At 35.4% G+C, this 20,167-nt stretch overlaps 1 protein-coding gene across 4 annotated transcripts; it reads right to left on the minus strand.

The window, feature by feature from the left end:
* Positions 1-4,173: 4,173 nt before the first annotated feature.
* rin (ras GTPase-activating protein-binding protein 2) lies at positions 4,174-19,691 on the minus strand. 4 transcript variants are annotated; one of them, XM_089695340.1, is made up of 9 exons: positions 19,555-19,691; positions 17,181-17,321; positions 10,250-10,391; positions 9,509-9,971; positions 8,600-8,725; positions 7,835-7,981; positions 6,515-6,897; positions 6,081-6,234; positions 4,174-5,897 (listed from the first exon to the last, which is right to left on the minus strand). In XM_089695340.1, exons 2-8 carry the CDS (start codon positions 17,276-17,278, stop codon positions 6,088-6,090), a joined length of 1,506 nt encoding a protein of 501 aa, XP_089551466.1. In that variant the 5' UTR covers positions 17,279-17,321; positions 19,555-19,691; the 3' UTR covers positions 4,174-5,897; positions 6,081-6,087. The 4 variants fall into 4 exon arrangements, with proteins under 4 accessions (XP_089551466.1, XP_089551465.1, XP_089551464.1 ...); XM_089695339.1 differs by having other exon boundaries at positions 7,835-7,984; XM_089695338.1 differs by having other exon boundaries at positions 9,500-9,971.
* Between the last annotated feature and the right edge of the window lie 476 nt (positions 19,692-20,167).

The following is a 20,167-nucleotide window of genomic DNA, read 5'->3' on the forward strand; positions in this document are numbered from 1 at the left end:
TATTTCGCATCACAAAGTTGGCAACTGCCATAACTGGACGAAAACCAGCGCAATGACCCTACCTATAGGTACCTACAATAACAGGGAGTCAGAATTTAATAGTAAAATGAATCAAGTTTAAAATTATATATTGAATTTTTCTGGTCGTTTCTAAAGAATGTAACAACAAAAAGTTCTAAATCTTTCGGTATGTCCTATATATTTTAATTGATTGTAATCAATACCGGACGGTTAGCATGAGATCATTTATTTATATTTCTTACGAAGATAAAATAGTTGTTCAATTTTGTCTTCGCTGCACTTAGTTATCATTCTTTTAAATAATTACTATTATATTAACATTATGTTATTAATCCTTAATTTTAACTCAGTAGGTAATAGGTATAGGTTATAGAGTCTATTAGTTAATTGGAAAATATTGAAAAAAACTTTCTCTAAAGATCTTGAGCGAATACTAATTATAGTCCTTTTCACCTATGATGATTCCTGTGACACTTCATCGTGTTCCGAATTACGTATTTTATGTTTAAAACGCCAAAATAATTTTAGTGCATAATATTTTTATTTTATGGCGGAATTATTGCCAAAAATATAAAAATAAAACATCATAAACTCTTAAATCGAAAACAGTATTGTTTAGTTTAATATAATGAAAAATAAAATAAAATAACACAAAAATATAATACCTACGCAATTTGTGTACATGAAATGGATCGTTGAAAAATCATAGAGTTGGAAAATCATATAATCGGCGCCCATCTTGTGATCGTTTGTCAATCGAGTCAATCGTCTGTACGAGTGCATACAAGTTGCATTTTTATAATGATACTTTACGTGGTATTCTGTTATTGTTACTAATTGTTATTGTTGACTTTTTGTTGCTGTTGTTTGCTAAGTTTCCTTAGTTAATTGTTGGCGAAATGCCGAAAAAACTAATTTTGGTACTTTATTCAAATCGATTTCATTTCCATATAAAATATTATCGATTATCGAAAACAATTGATATGATTTCAGTAAAGACATCTCTACACGTGTCAAAAATCCATGTGTCACAGAAATCATCTTAGGTGGAAAGGACTATAGTTATATAGAATCAATTAACAGGAGAGGAGTTTCCAAATAAAACAACCGAATTGTTACAAAAAGTACATCTCTATTACAGAGGACAACTTGTTGCAGTGGTGTGCGTCACACGCACGAACGTACACACGCGCGTGTCACGCACACTACACCATTACATTTGACAAGAATTTGAAGACCCCTAGTCACAAATTTAGAAATAATTCTAATGGCTAGAAAATATACATTAATTTCTATGATCGCTATCGTTCCAGGGTCTTTTGTAGTATAGTCGAAGGACCGGCTTGGGTTGTGATATTATTTATGAAGTCTGTTTACCTATGTTCAATAATAAATCACTTCTTTGGGCATGCCTCTATTAAACTGTTTTATATTTGTTCGTTTGCACCTTGGTCTGATTGAGACCAATCAAGAAGAAAGACAAGAAAGTGACTCGCACCAGAGGAATATTTCATATAACGTATTCTTGGTAAACATTTGAGTTGATTCAACGTGTTGCAGAGTTGCTGTCAACATGTTTAATGTTTTCGCCCTTGCAGTGCCAACATTTAGACAGTTTCCAGCAACCTCCGCCAGCAACATTGAACAACTGTTGCTCAACAAATACTTTATATGAACACTTGGCTTTATATTGATGTTCACAATCTTATATTATCATCAATTATGCGCTGGCAGCAAATGGGTATAAATTATATTATGTTGTTAATCAAAACAATCGTGTATTGTTTATGGTTATTATGGTCATGTCAGTATTGTAATTTCTTTATTCAATAGGATACATATGTTTTAAATCTTGGCAGTGTTGCGGATTTGAGTATGTTAATAATATGTACCTATATGATAGATATATAATTAATGATGCAACCCCAAGCCGGCGATGGGAAAATAGTTACATTTACAATAAATAAGTACATCCAAATTTTCATAAACGATAGCATATTGTGTGGGTTTGCTTCATCTTAACGCGTTCAATTTCATTATTTCTGGTTCGTGTTTAGTTGGGATCTTTTTACTTCTCACAAATTTTTTGGCTGTTACTGGACAAAGTCTCATAAAAAATAACATTGCCTTTTACTCTAGGAAGTAATATAGTCACATAATTTTCATTGGAATAGCTGTAATCTATACCATTTATTCTTGAAAAAATAAAATCTTAATAACGCTAAGACGCAGCAACACCGCACACACATACAACCACTTACAGTGCAGTCAGTACGGAGATACGTGTAATCAAACACTTAGTGACATTTCATTCTTGCGCTGTGGGTACCCGCCCAATCACAACAAATTTCAATCAGATGAATGTTTTCAAAATTAACACAACTTTAATGCACATAATATTGTGTCTTGAAGGAATGGCACTTTCTCACGTCGTTTTGTGTAAACTGCTTCTAGTATCCATGTCAAAAATACTTTTGAATTGTTTAATGTCAATACAATATGTTCATAATATGCCTGCTGATTTTTAATTACTGACACTGATGAATTTGCTATGAGACACGACGATATCACAGTTCTAACGAACAATTTCCTGAAAGTGGCGGTAGATAATCAATTTATTTACGATGAGGCGCACCCACAGCAACACGCAGCTACCTAATGCATACGCATTACACACGTCAACTAGCGCGATCAGTTCGCATTATAAGTTGACGATATTTTGTAGCCCGTGCCAATTAAGAATTCATTCAAAATTCTATAACCTATAGATTGTTCTTACTCGCACTCTTAGGTTCTTGTGTATTTTATGAATGAGCGAAACTCTTTCTGAAGTTTGGTGTCTTTTGCATACTAACAAACAATAGAGGCGTTATTCCTTTGTTGTTAATGCAGTGATTATTAATTCAAGGCTCTTTACTAGAAGTTATGTTAAATATAGCGAGTTAGATTGATAATTGAATGATTATAATCTAAAAATCAATACTCTACTATCCTAAGCTATTCCAAATTACGAGTATGCATACATTTAAAGATCAAAGTGTTAATTACTATCAATTTATATTAAAAAGACAGCGACACCTCGCGTGGTTATCGACATTAAGATATATCGCTACGTATACAAAAACCACTACTAGATTGTCACAGTAACATAATTGGAATTTATGGAAAAAAATAATAAGAACGCTTCAAGGTCGATAATAGGTTCTAATAAAAAAGGTATAAAATACACAAATATACATAGAACGAAGTGTAAGACGGTCACTAAGATATAGTCCTATGTAATGATTTGCCACACAACATGTGGAGCGTCCACACAACTCTGACGGTAAATCACACCGCAATATTTAGGCTGAAAATGTTAGACTTCGGTACAAGCGGGAAAAAATCAACAAAACCACAAATCCTATTGAAAATGTTTTATTGGTAGAATTAAGTTTCTGGAAATTGATGTAAAGACGGGACGCTACACACGTTACAGGACAAACATTCATTTTTATGGACCGTAGTATTGTAAAGTTTTCAACAAATAAGAAACACAATCTTTTGAAATGACTTAGATATACAGATTTTTTAAAATTATAATAATGTACATTAATACGGACCATAATTTGATAAACATATTTCGCACTTTACGTAGATAGGAGGAAAATCTCTAATATATGTTTCGACCAATAGCAATCGAGTAAACTTGTCTTTACACAAATAATTACTTTGTAAAGGCGATAGAGAAAACTTGCCTATTGGCCGAAATATGTTTTCATCACGCCTGATGGTGGGGCTATGGTGTCATTCAAGACCATATAGGCTTTTTTTCAATAATGCAATAGCAAATTTCATAATACATAATATATAGTTATACGGGCAGATATACTATGACATGTAGATATTGTCATTTAGTTCCCTCATACCTTAAAGTGAACTTGAATGAGGAATGAATAAATAAACGTCATGCTTGTTTTCGCAATATATCCAGCTTTCAACATTCAATTTGCATTTAAATTACAATAACATGTCACAGTACACTTCTGGCCCTTTCATTGCAAGTCAGTAGTTAGGATTTACGAAACAACCATAAGGCGTCAGAGACAAGTGCGTCGTTCATTTAACGCCAACTGAAGATGGGGTTGCACGAAGCTAAAAGTAAAACTGCAGTTTCCAAAACAAAATTTTATTGTAATTATTAAGTCGAGGCGTTAAGTAAGCGACGAACATTCCGACGTACGGCACCTTGACGTTTTCGAACGATTTACAATACTATAAACCTTAATTCAAATAAAAAAATATTGTCTATGTTATAATCAATATTCTGTATAATGTAACCGTTACGGTCGGTACAATTTAGACGATACGACACCAAGAAGATCACGATATGGCAATAAATGCTACCAGAGCATGCAACCGACTGCGGACAGAGTCGGGTCGGAGCTTCTTGTATAGTACATCGTTACATGAGATCGCGCGAACACAATTCTATTTATGCAAGACTCAAATAATGAGCGTGTTCATAAACATCGCTTTGACGATGAGCTTTAAGTATAGTTATATACTGTCTTTTTAAAAATTGACATAATTCATAGTGAAATTCATAATATTTTATATACGTATAGTTAATTTCATGTTTAGTCCTATTGAAGATTGTTATCACAAGAATCACGAAAAAATGGTATATATATACAGTTTTGTATTGAGACATCAAACAAATGTTCATGAGCACGAGAAAGTAGATCGGGGAACGAAACGTGACGTGTTATTTCGTTGCGTTAGTAATCGTATAAATACATGTTATTCACACATACAAATAATTTTATTATGTAACAAAACATTGAAACCTTAACATACAACTAAATTACTGATAATGATACAGCGACGAGTGCGACGCGACTGAACGATCCGATTGTTTCCCTGCAATTTTAATACTTACACATAATAATTACAAAACCAAATGTCGTCGCCGGTCGTGCCTTGTAAATGGAACTAATACTATTTTGACTAAATGAAAACTTCATGATTTTTAATGAGGGTGAGAATGTCGTTTCATTAATGATTAAGTCTTATGTGAATATAGGATAAAAATAAATATATTTATTGCTGCGGGACGACTTCATTGAACAAAATAGTGTTAATTCCCAATACGACAGCGCGAATCTTAGCCAATACAGAAATCGTTCAGTGACATCACCCAGCACGTGTATAGATCGTATCGTCGACGGTCGCGGTGTCGGAAGGTTAGAAGGGCCGCGAGCATCGACGCACTAATAAAATTAATTTACTATCTAACTACTTAAAAGAAAGCGAAGCGTGTTTACAGCCCGAGGGGACGTAACGGGAACGATCAGACTACGATATAACATCGTATGGATTGAAGAGGATCACGCGTAATATAATCCTCGCTCGTCGACGGCGATTAACGAAAATTGAGAGCGATATCGACACCAGAGTACGGCAATAATTCATCGTGGAATATTTTCAAATTCGATTGAATACTTTTATAAAACAATAAACGGAAAAACTTCATGAATAATTTCGATCGAGTCCATTAAACACTAATGGAGTTTTTCTTCTGATTTAAGGTAATCTATGCAACATAACAGTCTGTGTCCAAACGACCTTACGGCGCGCCGCAAGCGTCGTTTGGACAGAGATTACTGCGCGCCAAATAACTGCAACTGTTCGAATTTTAAATAGAGAACGTGTAGCGCGCGTCAGCCGTAACCATGGCAACGGGCGTGGCGCGGTAACCATGGCGACGGCGCGGGCACGGCGATGTCATGGCGTATCTGGCGCGCCAGTGAGTACAGTGTGTCGCGCTAGCGGCGCGGGGCGAGCGCGGGGCGCGGGGCGGGGGGCGGGGGGCCACGCCGGCGCCTGCCACGGGGCTGCAAACAAACGTTATTTTGTTAGCACTGTGTTTATGTGAAAGAAAAGTTATGAAAACAATAAAAAATGGAACTATAAAATTGTCGTAATTGTTAATTCTAAGTCACTTAAAAAATGAATCATTAAAAAATATGTGTATAGACAGACGTGGACAAAGCTAGTGCATCATGAAAGTGAGTTACGTGCGGGCTAGCGGCGGTAGGGCTGGCGCGGCTGTGCGCGGTGCGCGGAGGGCGGGCGGCGGCGCGGCGGCTCCCCGCGGCGCGCCTTCTTCTCCTCCACGTTCAGCTTCACGCGCTCGCAGCCCTCGCCGCTCTCCGCCGGGTAGAACAGCGGCTACCGACATTCATACAATTAATTAATATTTCGGGACACACGGCACGATCTGATCACATACTAAGCTTTCGCTTGTGTTATGGAAACCAGATGGCTGATAAACATTCATATATAATTTTAAATAAATACTTATGATGATAATTAATCAATGTTATTAGCATATTTGTATGTATACAATCATATTAATCAGTAAGGAAATTCCACACTCAAATTTGTAATAATAGTTAAAGAAAGCAACATTTTGTCTAGCATTACACAGAAGCACGTTATCAGTACTCACCGCGGCGTTGAGGCAGTCGGCGGCGGCCTGCGGCGTCTCGTAGGTGATGAACCCGTAGTTGGGGTGCCGTGGGGCGCCGGGCGCGGCCGGCTTGCTGTGCACGCGCAGCTCGGCCACGGGCCCGAAGCGGCCGAACAGCGCGCGCAGCTCCTCCTCCGTGGCCGAGTGCGGCAGGTTGCCCAGGAACAGCTGCTGCGAGTCCGAGTAGCGCCGCGACTCGCGCCCGTCCCGTTGGTCACGCTGGTCACGTTGGTCACGCTGGTCGCGTTGGTCACGCATGTCACGCGGGTCACGTTGGTCACGCATGTCACGCGGGTCGCGCTGGTCCCGCATGTCGCGCATGTCGCGTCCCTCACGAGCGTCGCGCATGTCCGCGTTCATACCTGAAACATTTACATTCATAAAAATTGTAACAGAAGAATAGAATAAATATTTAGATAGGGTTCGTAGCGACTACATATTTGTACGTATCAGTAATATTGTCACGTAGATAGATTAATGCACGTTTTATTAGAATTAAGATTGTAACAGGACATAGTGCATAATATATAAAACAATGTTGTATGTAAAATAAGTAAGTCGTTATAGAGTAATTATAGAGACAATATACAGTCGTCACGAATACATTAGAACACCTATACTCGGATTTTTAATTAGACGAAGTAAACTGACGTTTACTGAGTTGTCAGTTTTTAATGAAATAAAAATAGCGTTGTCACAAAGTGAATGATTGAATATCGGGAATGAATGAAATTGCATCGATCGTCTAGTTAATATTTAGTGTGTAACAATATAACATGAAATAAACACAACAATGACAACAAACACAACGTAATTAGTTACAATTAACGCAAAAATTTTCAAAAACAATAACGTAAACAGCGTAACTTTATAAATAAAAAAATTATAATTACATTCTACTAGTAACTTATATCTTATATAGTTTTATATATTATAATTAATTAATTAGAAATAATGTTATTTTATACTTTGAAATGATGAACTATTCACTCTTTGTTCATTCATCTGATTGAATGAGAACTGAATTCCTCACTATTACTTTAAATATGGCAACATTATTTTACAAAGTGACATTAGCTGCTGTCAGTTTACTTCATCTAATTAAAAATCCGAGTACATATAGTCTCGTTATTGTATTGCCAAAACCCCAAACTCTGGCAAATCGGTGACCCCGACAGAAGAACCCACCCAAATGGCATATTGGATAACTGATTATCGAAGTATCGTGAAGATATTGTATGAAAGGTTTGGGGTTTTATAATAACATATCATTTTTATCTTTTTGTGAATGTGACTGACCGGTGTGCGCGTGCGCAGGTCGCGCGCGCGGCGGGCGCGGGTCGAGCGGCGCGGGGGGCGCGGGGGCGGCGGGCGCGGGGGGCGACGAGCGGCTGCCCGACTTCAGCAGGTTCGCGTACGTCTTCGGCTCGGCCGGCGCTTGCGGCGCTGCTAAGGGTGCAAAGTGATCATAAGCATACGTATCGAACATAAATTGGTCGTATCAAACAATGATCCTAAACATATTGAAAACTCAGTAAGAGAATTTCTTAGAGTTTGGAGCAATATTTCCCCGCAAACGTGAGAAAATCTCATACAATCTATGCCACAACGTTGTAAAGCCATTACCAAAAAAACGGCTTCCATACTAAATGTAAATGGATAAGTTATTAATAAATTAGCATTTAGTATATTATTTTCACGAATATATTTTTTTAAATCAACTTTAACTTAACCTAACCTTTAATTAATAGCCTTTCATTCTTGTGTTTCTAATTTGGTGTCCACCGTAAATAATACAGCTTTAAGCAATGCCATATGTTTTTCTTATTTTCTTAAATAAATTAATTGTTTGGAATTTTCAAAAATTGCCTCAAATAATACTCAGTGATGTCGATAATATGAAAACAGCGATAGATTTCCTTTGCTTATTTAAATATTATTAATTATCAAGTTATTTCGTAGAGGTGTCCACCCTTAGTGTTTCTAATTATACGACCACCACTGTATATGTGTTAACATTTAACGGTCATAATGAGTGAAATTAAACACAACATGAGTGCATACCGGGCTGCGGCGGCGGCGAAGGCTCGCGCTCGGGCTCCGGCTCGGGCTGCGGCTCGCTCAGCTCGGGGCTCTGCGCCTCCGCAGCGCTCACACCCGCTGCACCCGCACCGCCCGATACTGTTGCGCCTGCACATATTGCATTAATTGGTTTATTTTTTAAAACTTATCACTTCAAACTTATAACCCACAAATCAGAAATATAAGCAAAAATAAATGAAACGAAAATATGTATAAGAATTAACTTACAGAATGTCATTAATGTAGAAATTAAACAGATAAGAGACAAGTTTAAATTTTGTTTGGCGAGGCAGACATGTATTGAAACAGACATGTATCGAAATAGTGACGAGAAATACAACTTTATAGCGAAAAAAAATTTTATGTGATACTTTTTGATATAGATCAACTCAAAGTGAGTTATATAAATTTAGCCTAAGTGGATATTAACTATTTTCAACATAAGCAATTGTTCGAGCAACGAACAAATATTTTATTTTAAATCACTTATTATCCATAGTTACATTACATTAATGACAATTATTGAGCAATAACGTAAATGAGGTCAAGCTGCCTCAGCATTATTATCGTGCGACGGCCGAGCCGGCCGGAAAGGGCAGTTCTTCTATAGCAGCGCCCGAGTGCTAATCTATCCGCTCGAATCCGCGTAAATTATATATAATTATTAGCGATAATTAAAGTGTTCCCAGTTGTCCCATAATATCATAGCATTATTAGCAGCATATAACGCGACCTAAATACAGTCCACATTCGATGTAATACGCAAACCGTACAGCAATGTTTATTTATAGTACATTGAAGGAAGGAACGATCAATTTCTAATGTTTTATATGCTTAATGCCTACCCACTTTTACATGTGACGTGCAGTACGACGTGTACACTGTACATACCTTGCAGAGCGGCGACGAGATGCCGCGTGGGGTCCTCATGCGGGTGGCCGTTGAGGTGCGGCGCGGGCGCGGGCGCCGGCGCGGCCGGGGGCGCGGCGGGCGCGGCCGGGGGCGCCGCCGGGGGCGCCGTCGGGGGCGCGGGGCTCAGGTGCGCGGGCGGCGACACGAGCGCGTGCGGGGGCGCGGGCGGCGCGGGGAAGGGCGCCGCGAACCCGCCGGGGAAGTAGCCGCCCGCCGGCCCCTCCTCCTCCTCGCCCTCCGAGCGGCCGCTGCCCTCGCCCTCCTCGTCCGAGAACACGATGTCCTGGTAGCGGAAGATGTCGTTGTGCACGTAGTACTTCTTGGGCGACTGCGCGGCGAGCACGAAGGTCTGCGTGAAGCGGCGCATGGGCGCGCCGCCGTTCGACAGCTCGCCCGTCACCTGCACCACCACGCCGTTGCCGAGCGTCGCCTGCGCGTCCACCTGTGCACCGAGACACGTCGTTAATTTATTGTTATTTTGATACAATATGTCAATATTACATAATTATAAACTGAAAAATGAAAACAGATCCAATAAATCTAATGCTCAAGCTCATATAAAATTACAAATTTCCAATTTAGTTTCTTGTCACACAAAGGTTCACAAGTAATAAGGTTCACTGCATAACTATTTATTTAAAAAAAATATAGTCAACAGAAATTTGAAGTTAAACAATCCATAGTAAAATCCTAAAACATCACAAATAATGTCCACGTCACCTGGCTGATCTTAGCATGGCAGTCGCGGAAGTTGAGCTGCTGGATGCGGTTGTGGATCTGCTTCTGGCCGACCACGGGCAGCGTCTCGCGGTTGGGCGCGTCCAGCCCGCCGTGCACGAACGACGAGTAGTTGTTGTAAAATCTGTCGACAACGCATGAACTCATTTTGTATTGATATTTCACACAAAATATGTTACTACTTAACTAATTACCTTAGTTGCTCAAACATAACATAACTGTAGTTGGTTATATTAAAAACTAAAACTACTGCAAGAAAGTATTCAAATGTTATTTCATATCATCTCTATAATAATTACCTAAAATAATATATTATGTATAAAAAAATCATAAGAAAAACGAAGTTTCTGTTCTTTTCTGTTCTGTTCATATTATGTGGATTATTTAATATTTTCATTCATTCTTGTGAATTTAATGATTCAGACATATTTAAATATTATTAGATAGTAGATAAAGTATAGACAAACCAGATATAATAAAATGAGTACACTCGATTGCAATGAACACAGACAGAAGGTAAACAAAGTAATACAGAATGTACTCACTCAAATGCAATTACAATCAGAGGGATGACATCATCGCATATAAACCCCAATACTTATAATATTATCTAGGTACTTTTTATTTTATGGCTACTTGTTTACTTATATTATTACTAAAATTATATAACGCTGCTACCATTGGATATTTATAAATATCTTGACGTTAATTGAAATAATATAATATAACAACTTAAAGACTATTTTTTTTTAAATATGTCTGTCCGTAATAATGACTTGGGATAATAATTTGTGAATGCGTTGAATGTGTTGAACACAAATCATACCAAACACAAAACTAAAGAAAGCAGAGTTATTTTAAACTTACTAGTAAGTACGTAAATATATCATACCAAACACAAAACTAAAGAAAGCAGAGTTATTTTAAACTTACTAGTAAGTACGTAAATATAAACTTAAGTTATGAATTGCTAAGTAAAAAGTTGTTGACTACAATAGTAAAAGCTGACATGTTGCAGGTGCTACGAAAACGGTCGCGTGAGATATTTTTTGCTGTCCTCTCATATTATTTTTTATTGTAGACTTCCTTATTCTATTCAAAATAGATACATGTTATTTTAATATTATGAATTTCTTAGTACATTAGGGGCGCATTCGATCGCTAAGATATGATAAAATATTCATTTTTCATTATTACTATAATATTACTTCTCAAATATACAATTACAATCGTGTAAGATTAAAAAAAAAACTATTCATACGAATGTTAATTTAAAATAAGTCTTTGCGTTTCGTGTTATAGTGTTTGAATTTTATTATCAATTTCTTAGAAAAGGTTTTCGGGTTCGTCAAATTACAATATATTTAACTAATAAACGTTAAAGTTGTGGATTAAGATTCTTACAGCTTCATTCAAAAATGTGCTTATTTGCTACTCATTATCACAATGATTTTGTACAGAGACAGATCAAAGTATAAATAAGTTTTTATAACAGGATAAGCACTTAGCTTCTCTTCATACCACGCACCTGTGCCACGCACCATGCGAGTGAAGTCGCGAGCTACAGATCGTTGTTTATACTTATGATGGAAACATTGTCGTACCGTTAGGCTATCTATCAATCAGAAAAAATAATTTTTCTTTGTATGTTTTCTTGTAGGTAGTTCGACATATTGATAAAAGAGAGAGATATTTATTGCTGTTGATAATTCTTTGTAGAATTATGGCTAAACTTTTGTTATAGATTCATGTATAATATGATTAATATGTGAACAAATTCTACGAATAAAAGTACAAAAGATTTTGAGAACATCTGTTCTATGGGACATTATTTCATAGTGTAATTAGCAATATGTTTAGTATCTATCAGCTATTTTAATTTCCCTTTGATAATCTTTAACAAAGCCAACATTGTAGTGCTTAGTGGCTTATGCAAAAAAGTTGTATGAGTCAGAAACAGGATAAAAATGAAATGATTAATGACAATCAAATGCACGGATAAACTTTATGGTTAGGGAGCCAGGTGCAAATTTGGTTAACTATTTCCTCTCAAGAGATAATTCGTCAGACGCATGAGAGTATAGTATTATAAAGCCTCGTGAACGTCAGCTGGCGCTCGGTTGGGGGGGTGAGCGGTTGTAGCCTCCCACGCACATAGGAAAAAAAATACATTCATTCATTCATTTCCTCTCAGCTAAAAATTTGTCAAATTGTAGCTAACCCAATATCTCAACGAAAAAAAATAGTCAGCTGGTTACAACATGGTGTATTATACGTCAGCTGGTGTCTCGAACATGAAAGTTAAATTTAAAGAAAAATTTATTTTCCGTTATTTCCTCTCAAACAAAAATTTACCCGATGATAGCTTATATGTAACTGTGGATAAATATATATGTCAGCTGGCTGTATCTTGGTGGAAAAACCGTCAGCTGATACGGGAGGCTACAACCGCTCTTCCCCCCAACCGAGCTCCAGCTGACGTTCACGAGGCTTCATAATACTATACTTTGATGCATTTTACTAATTACCGCTTGAGAGGAACTTGGTCATAAAATCTGCTGCTGGCTCCCGGACCATTACGTATCTATCTATTTTTAGAACATCATATCAACGGGTTTAACATTCGATAATAGATTTGGATTTTGGATAAGTTAAGAGATCAATTAATTAATTGTTTATAAGTTTTTAAAGTTTTTTCAAATAAAATTGAACATAGCGGAAATCGACACGGCAATTATTTTGGATATGTATCATGTACAGACGCTATAGATTAATATCGGCAGTCAATATAATATGAGACTGTTTGTTTGTCGACATCGATCGATATGAATTATTTGTGCACGGTAACAGTATGAGGGTTGAAACTCGAGTAATATCGTGTTTCCTAGAAAAACAAGTTGAACTAGGGCGGGTATCGAGTTTAATAATAATAATAATGGGTCTAATCTCACACGTGTTACATACACTAAAATAACAATACTTTTTGTCATTACATTAGCAAATCCGGTAGATAACAACTAAAATAAAACAAAGCTTTTGGTCTGCGCTATCTAAAAATGTTTTAACAATAAATTATTCCAAGAATTCAGTGCAACAATACAATGGAAGTAAATTTGGGTTTTACGAGTGTTTTGTTCGTGAACTTGTCCCGTAATGCTTGGTCAAATCGCTGACGCGTCATTGGATGAAAAAGTATTGCACAGATAAAGAATTCTGTACCTAAATTGTTTGCATTTTACCTATTCATCCTATCCATACTAATATTATAAATGCGAAAGTTAACTCTGTCTGTCTGTCTGTTACTCAATCACGCCTGAACTACTGAACCAATTTGCATGAAATTTGGTATAGATATATTTTGATACCCGAGAAAGGACATAGGATAGGTTTTATCCCGGAAATCGTACGGGAACGGGTTTTTCTTTGAAAACGCGGGCGAAGCCGCGGGCGGAAAGCTAGTATGTTATAAGTACCTTTTTTTAAATATGGCTCGCTCGCGTGCATTTCACGTTATGGCGCGAAAATTGTTCTGCTTAATATCCTTTTGGTTGTTCTTCTAAAGAAGATTAATTATAGAAAAATCTCGTGCCAATGATTGGCTTTCATCTTTCATCCATTTCCTTGCTAAGTTTTATCAAAGTCTGCTATAAGCGCGACAAATATATTTTCCTGTATGTCATGGTTATAACTTAGCGAGTTTTATTTATACTGTTGTTACTTGTTAGTTAGTGTACTTGTTGTATTGTTGTTGAAAATTAACAGATTCTTTATTTTTATAATCATTGTAACTCAAAGCTATAGTAACTTTTTCCTATTTCTGTGTGTTTTGCACGCCTCATAAGCGAAGCGTTGAGGTGGGTACTACTGTCACTTCGCGAAAAACATCTGATTTTTAAACTTAAAATGTCTTTATGTATCATACATTGCACTTGTAAGATAATACATACACACACATATTAAGAAAAAACACTATTTTTAACGTTGATGATATTTTTGATGTCATTTTTGTTATTTAAACTAGTTAAAAAACAGTTTAAAAAAGTTCTGTCTTGGACGTCCGTGTGTCTGTATGTGCGGATCCTTTTTCTTGTTAACACGATAGCGACCGAAATACTTTACTAATCGAGTCTTTTTTTTTCTCTTACGCTTGAGTATGCTCAGGAATAGAACCCTTTCATTTTTCAGGGTCTGATTCGATGTGGTTTAATTGTTATTAAGTAAATAAACAAAAATAATAATTAATAAATATTTATTAAAAAAAAATTATGAGGCGTGCACTTTTGGATTTTCCAAATTATTTATTATTCCCAAAGAGTTAAGTAGGTACATACATGTGGCAAGCACAGTCATACTTGTAAGTTGATATCATTATAACATTATGTGAATTGTATGTCAGCTAAAAGCTTAGATCATTAAGTAATGGATAACACACGCAAGCGTTTCCCCTTTTGCCGAGGTATAAGATTATTTGAATCGAAAAATCTTATGCTTTCATAAAAACTACTTGCGTAATCGATTACGAACACTCTGCGTATTCGTAAAACATCGAAAGGACGTCTGCGAGTGCTCCGCTAAAAATGCCGTTTTGCACTGTCAAGTCTTGCAGAAGCAATTCAAACATGTCGAATATTAAAAAAGATGGAATAACCTTTCATTTGTGTATATTTTTTTATTTTTTTAACGTACATTTCTAATTAAATGCAATTTCTAATAATCGTCGATGTATCGTTTAGCGATATGATCAAGACAAATAATCGAGTCATGTGTGTACTCGATCATTGATGCGGCCTCACGAGACTATCATGGAAAGAAAATATACAAATTTAATCTTTATGAACTAAGCGATAAAGTTGAATTTAGAACGCGATATTGAACCGCACTCCCCACGAGACTATAAAGTGATGTAGCGAGACTATCTTGAAGAGAAAATATACAAATTTAATCTTTATAAACTAAGCGATAAAGTTGAATTTAGAACGCGATATTGAACCGCACTCCCCACGAGACTATAAAGTGATGTAGCGAGACTATCTTGAAGAGAAATTCAAATTTAATCCTTATGAACTTAGTGATAGAGTTGAATTTAAAAACTCGTCGCTTAAAAGGTCGTTAATTTTTACGACTTTCTTAGTGACGGACTGCTTTTAACTTGAACGTCGATAAAAAAATATTTTTCTAAGTATAATTTGAAATGAGATGAGAATTAATCTTTATAATATTAAAATTTTACACAACTGCATAAAAAGGAGTATAATGTTTATTTTGTAAGTCTTGTATATATTTATTAAAATTTACGCTCGGTTACTTTTAACTGGCAGAACATTTTAATGGTACGGAACCCTTCGTGCACGAGTCCGACTCGCATTTAGCCGTTTTTTTTGTAATGTTAATCTTGTAATTATTCTATTATGTAATCTATACTAATATTATAAAGCTGAAGAGTTTGTTTGTTTGTTTGTTTGTTTGAACGCGCTATTCTCGGGAACTACTGGTCCGATTTGAAAAATTCTTTCGGTGTTAGATAGCCCATTTATCGAGGAAGGTATATATCATCACGCTACGACCAACAGGAGTGGAGCCACGGGGGTGAAACCGCGCGGAGCAGCTACTTTATTTATATGTATGTACGAATATTGCGTATATTTCAGATTTACAAAAAATCCTGCTTTAAAGCTAAGGTGGATTGAATGCTGTGGGAGAAAATCAGAATGGACACCTCGGTACAGAAATAATAAAAATTTCTGGACCGATATTTATTTTATTGAATATAATATGTGATGTGTTGAATAAATACATATTCAAATACAAATAAAATGGCGTTTTATTGTTTTTTCGTATGCATATAATAATGATGAAAACGTTACAAATGACCTGTGTAGTATTTTTTATGAATTTAATATTAATGTTATTTCTAATTTCAACAAAATTATTATTTTTGTAATATCGATATGGTTACATCCCTTTAGAGCGATTGTATTATTACGTATATGTATAGAGATTTTTCTGTGTAATCGATGTATGTGTGCAAAAACATGCTAGTCTGTCCATTTTGTAATAGTTTGAGTTTGTAAAGACACAAATTATTTTTGTGAATGTGTGATAGTGTTTCAAAGTGTGAGTTGCCCTCCCCGCACCAAAACCGGCAGAAAGTTTAGTTAGAACATTTGCCAGCGTGCTCCATCCATTACTTAATGATCTAAGGCTAAAAGCAATCAGGAAATAAGTTAGATAGCTGTCAGCAACATTGGGGCTTTCTTGGGAATCATATGAAATAATATTTATTTTCAACTTATCTGTGAATAAGTTATTGTGCAGAAGCTATTTTTCATACAAGTTTTTATGACTTATTTGATATTTCACCACCTACAACTTTTAATATAGCAAAACAAAAGTATTACAAACATATTACTATTTATACAAGGGTGAATTTTTTGCATACTCTAATCTCACTTAAATTCAAGCACTTAGACAATAGATCAATTAACTGCACCATAATACTTGCAAATGGATACAAGAATTAAAATCTTCTTTCGATTTTTTATTTGCCTGTCTGCCTGTTGATCTGTTTATCAAGTGTTTTTGGAAACCTCAGCCTATATTCTATAAATTTAGTCAGACTCAACAGTTTCGATACCTGTATTATTGTCATGTGCTATCTCTAATACTAAGGAGGTTGTTTACATATTGACTAACTATGTTCATCTATTTTATATTCCTTTTGATATTATATTTGATGAAACAAATCGACGACGAACAAAACTAGTTTCATCTTTAGACATTCTTCTGTGCTTGTGTTTATCACGCTCCTCCTAAACTTTTTTGTGTTTTCAAATGGATTTATGAAATTATGAAAAAGCTAATACTTAATAGCTTTTTCACAATTTGAATAATCAAATAAGATAAATATAAATACCTGTGCAGATGGGCGGGCGCCTTGTTGAGCAACGTGTAGTACTGGCGGACAAACTCGCGGCCGACGCTCTGCGGGGACGGGGACGCCTCCATTACCATCGCTGTTGGTCACTGTGCGCCGATACACCCCTGCGCTGTACGCCTGCAATGTGACAAACGCTATAAGCACAAGGATATGAGCTTCTAGAATGTTTTCTTGAACTCTGCTTTGGGGCCGTTCATAAAATACGTCACACTAAAATTAACGTTTTATGACTCCCGCCCCCCCGGTTGTCACGCTGTGTCACACTTTCTGTGACCCCCCCTGCAAATATATCGTCACAAAAACTAAGATCCCTCCCCCCCTAAACATAATAAATTTTGATTGATAACAAATTTTGATATTAGAAATTTTTTTTTTAATTGTAATAAAATTTAAATATTAGCGCTCATGTTGAAAAAAATAAATATGCCAAGTTACAATTTATTTTTACTGTAATAAATATATATATACATTTAAATATCTGTATATTTACTAATACGAAATAAATGTCTTCTATCATTACAAAATTGAAAAAAAAGTCTAGAGAACGAATAAAATCAGTAAAAATTTTTAATGAACGGCGAATGTCACGCTGCCGTAGACCCCCTGTCTCCCCTTGTCACACTCGCGAACACCCCTGCCCCCCCATTGTATGCGAACGTATTTTATGAACAGCCCCTTTGGAGAATAATAAAAATGAGAAAAATGTTGATAAATAAACTTTATAATCAATGCATTTAAACCTTATTACCCCCCGATTTTGCAATAAAAAATATTTCTTTGTAAAAATAGAAAATATATAAAGAAATAATTTAACAGGAGACAAGTAATTGCTTGCATGCAAAGTTAGTAAAAAAGGATATATCTAATAGTAATGACAGCTGAGCGCCAAGACAAACGTTAAAACGCAAAGGAATAGAATTCGCTATCGATACTAATTGACATATAAGCGTATGATGTTTTGCTTAGGATTTGTTCACCCTACCAATGACGACAATGACCACGAACAAAATTTTCATCCAGTCTATAAAAATTTAAATTTCTTGTTGTTCTGGTGATTGGAATTTTTTTTGAGATCAATGAATGAAAAAATAGATTTTCTGTAGAAATGGTGGCTCCTAGAAAAAGATGTAAGTATTTGAAGTTTTTTATAGATCATTAATTTATGATCTACAATTTTGGTCCTAGGTTATTATATGATTAAATTACCGTTTCGGCGAAAATAGCAAAAAACATATTTTCTTACTCATTGCACTCGACATTTTTTTCTTTCCGAGTACCAGTATGACAGGAAAATTTAATCTTTTATTTCAAACAAATTTTGTCTGGATGGGAATTTTGGTTGTGGTTGTCATTGTCGTTAGTAGTGTGACCGAAACATTACTAAAATGTCATTATCTTATGTCAATAATTAGCGATAGCAGTTGCTATTCTTTAGCGTTAATCTATTCTACAACATTTGTCTCAGCCTGCTGTGCTGCAAGATTTCCCCTGTAGATGAGCCAGATGTGAGCACAAAGTATTTTATGTTGTAGATAGCATTATAATACATTAAGCTACCTATATAGTGGCCAAATATCATCAAAATCCATGCAGTGGTTTGTGTAAAAGAGTAACAAATATACATACATTCTTACATACTATCATGTTTACAATACTAATAGGATTAATGATAATATAATTTTTATTATAATAAATAACAAATGATATAAAATCAATGAGTTTTTTCTTATTCACTGATTTCTCTGAGTATTTATTTAATCTAGAAACTTTTTGATGATGCTGTATGTATATAATTATTATAAACGATAAATTTCCTTTCAATGGCTCGATCAATAAAATATAATAATATACACATATAAACAATAATATACACAGAACAAAAAATTCACTTCCAACCCTTTAAAGCTATTCTAAGTAAAAAATGAAATTATATATTTATAACTCAATGGGTCTTTGTTTCATAAAATACACAAGATTGAAGAAAGTATATAAGCATGTTTATCATTAGATAGGATCGAAATTAGATAAGACCTTTTGCAATTTGCTACGAAGTTTAACAACACAAAATAATTCCGTGATATAGTCTTGCAATGTCAAAGCATGCATGGCGACCTATAGGCGAATTTGCTACACTTCTGCATGAATTCTACAAGTTTACAAGTATATGTGTTATTCGATCAAAAATAAGTGCAATAAAATTGAATATTACTGCATTCGAGTATATGCACATTGCAGCGGACACAAAAACGAAACATTAGGGCTTTAACCTCAAGAAAGAGATCAGTCTGCCGACAATCAAAATATTGCATCCCTATGCACATAGGTGAAAAAAATATAAATACAATCTTACCTCAGTAAATTATAGGCATCAAAAATAATTGTGATTGTAATTTGTAACGAATTGTGTCTGTTTTCAGTGCTTATTTTTCACGAAAACAGAAAAAGAGCCTACCTCACCGTTCGGTGTCAATTCAATTTCGGTATTGCCATTTTTTTATTTGCCAATTTGGAAATGGCTTCGACTTTTTAAAATTGTAACTTGCATTGTAGAAATATAGTCATATTTAAGTCTTATTTTTATTATTACAATATTTCTGCAAAGATTTAGAACATCTTTAAGTTTTTTATATACTTATAAATTAAATACGTTTCGCTTATGCTATAAACAAAAAATAAGACGCAACTATCAAGCTCCAGAGATCATGCAGTTATAAAATGGTCATTGAGGCTTTTTATGAAAAGCTCCACTTATCTTATGAATAAAATATTCATGCAATTTTTTTATGCAGTCGTATTATTTGATTAATAGTTAGCACATTGTTGGATTCAATTTTTAGACGAATATTATTCTGTGCTCACAAAATGGCGGTAAATATTTCCAGAATGTTGGTCAAAGTATTGATTCCGTAAATTAACATCTATCTCTGTCTGATATGTGTAACATGCTATTTGCTATTCTTGTT

The sequence above is a fragment of the Colias philodice genome, chromosome 5, assembly GCF_061535455.1.
Source record: "Colias philodice isolate Cphi_HAF_F1 chromosome 5, ilColPhil1 Martin Lab GWU primary, whole genome shotgun sequence".
NCBI classification, from domain to species: Eukaryota; Metazoa; Arthropoda; class Insecta; order Lepidoptera; family Pieridae; genus Colias; species Colias philodice.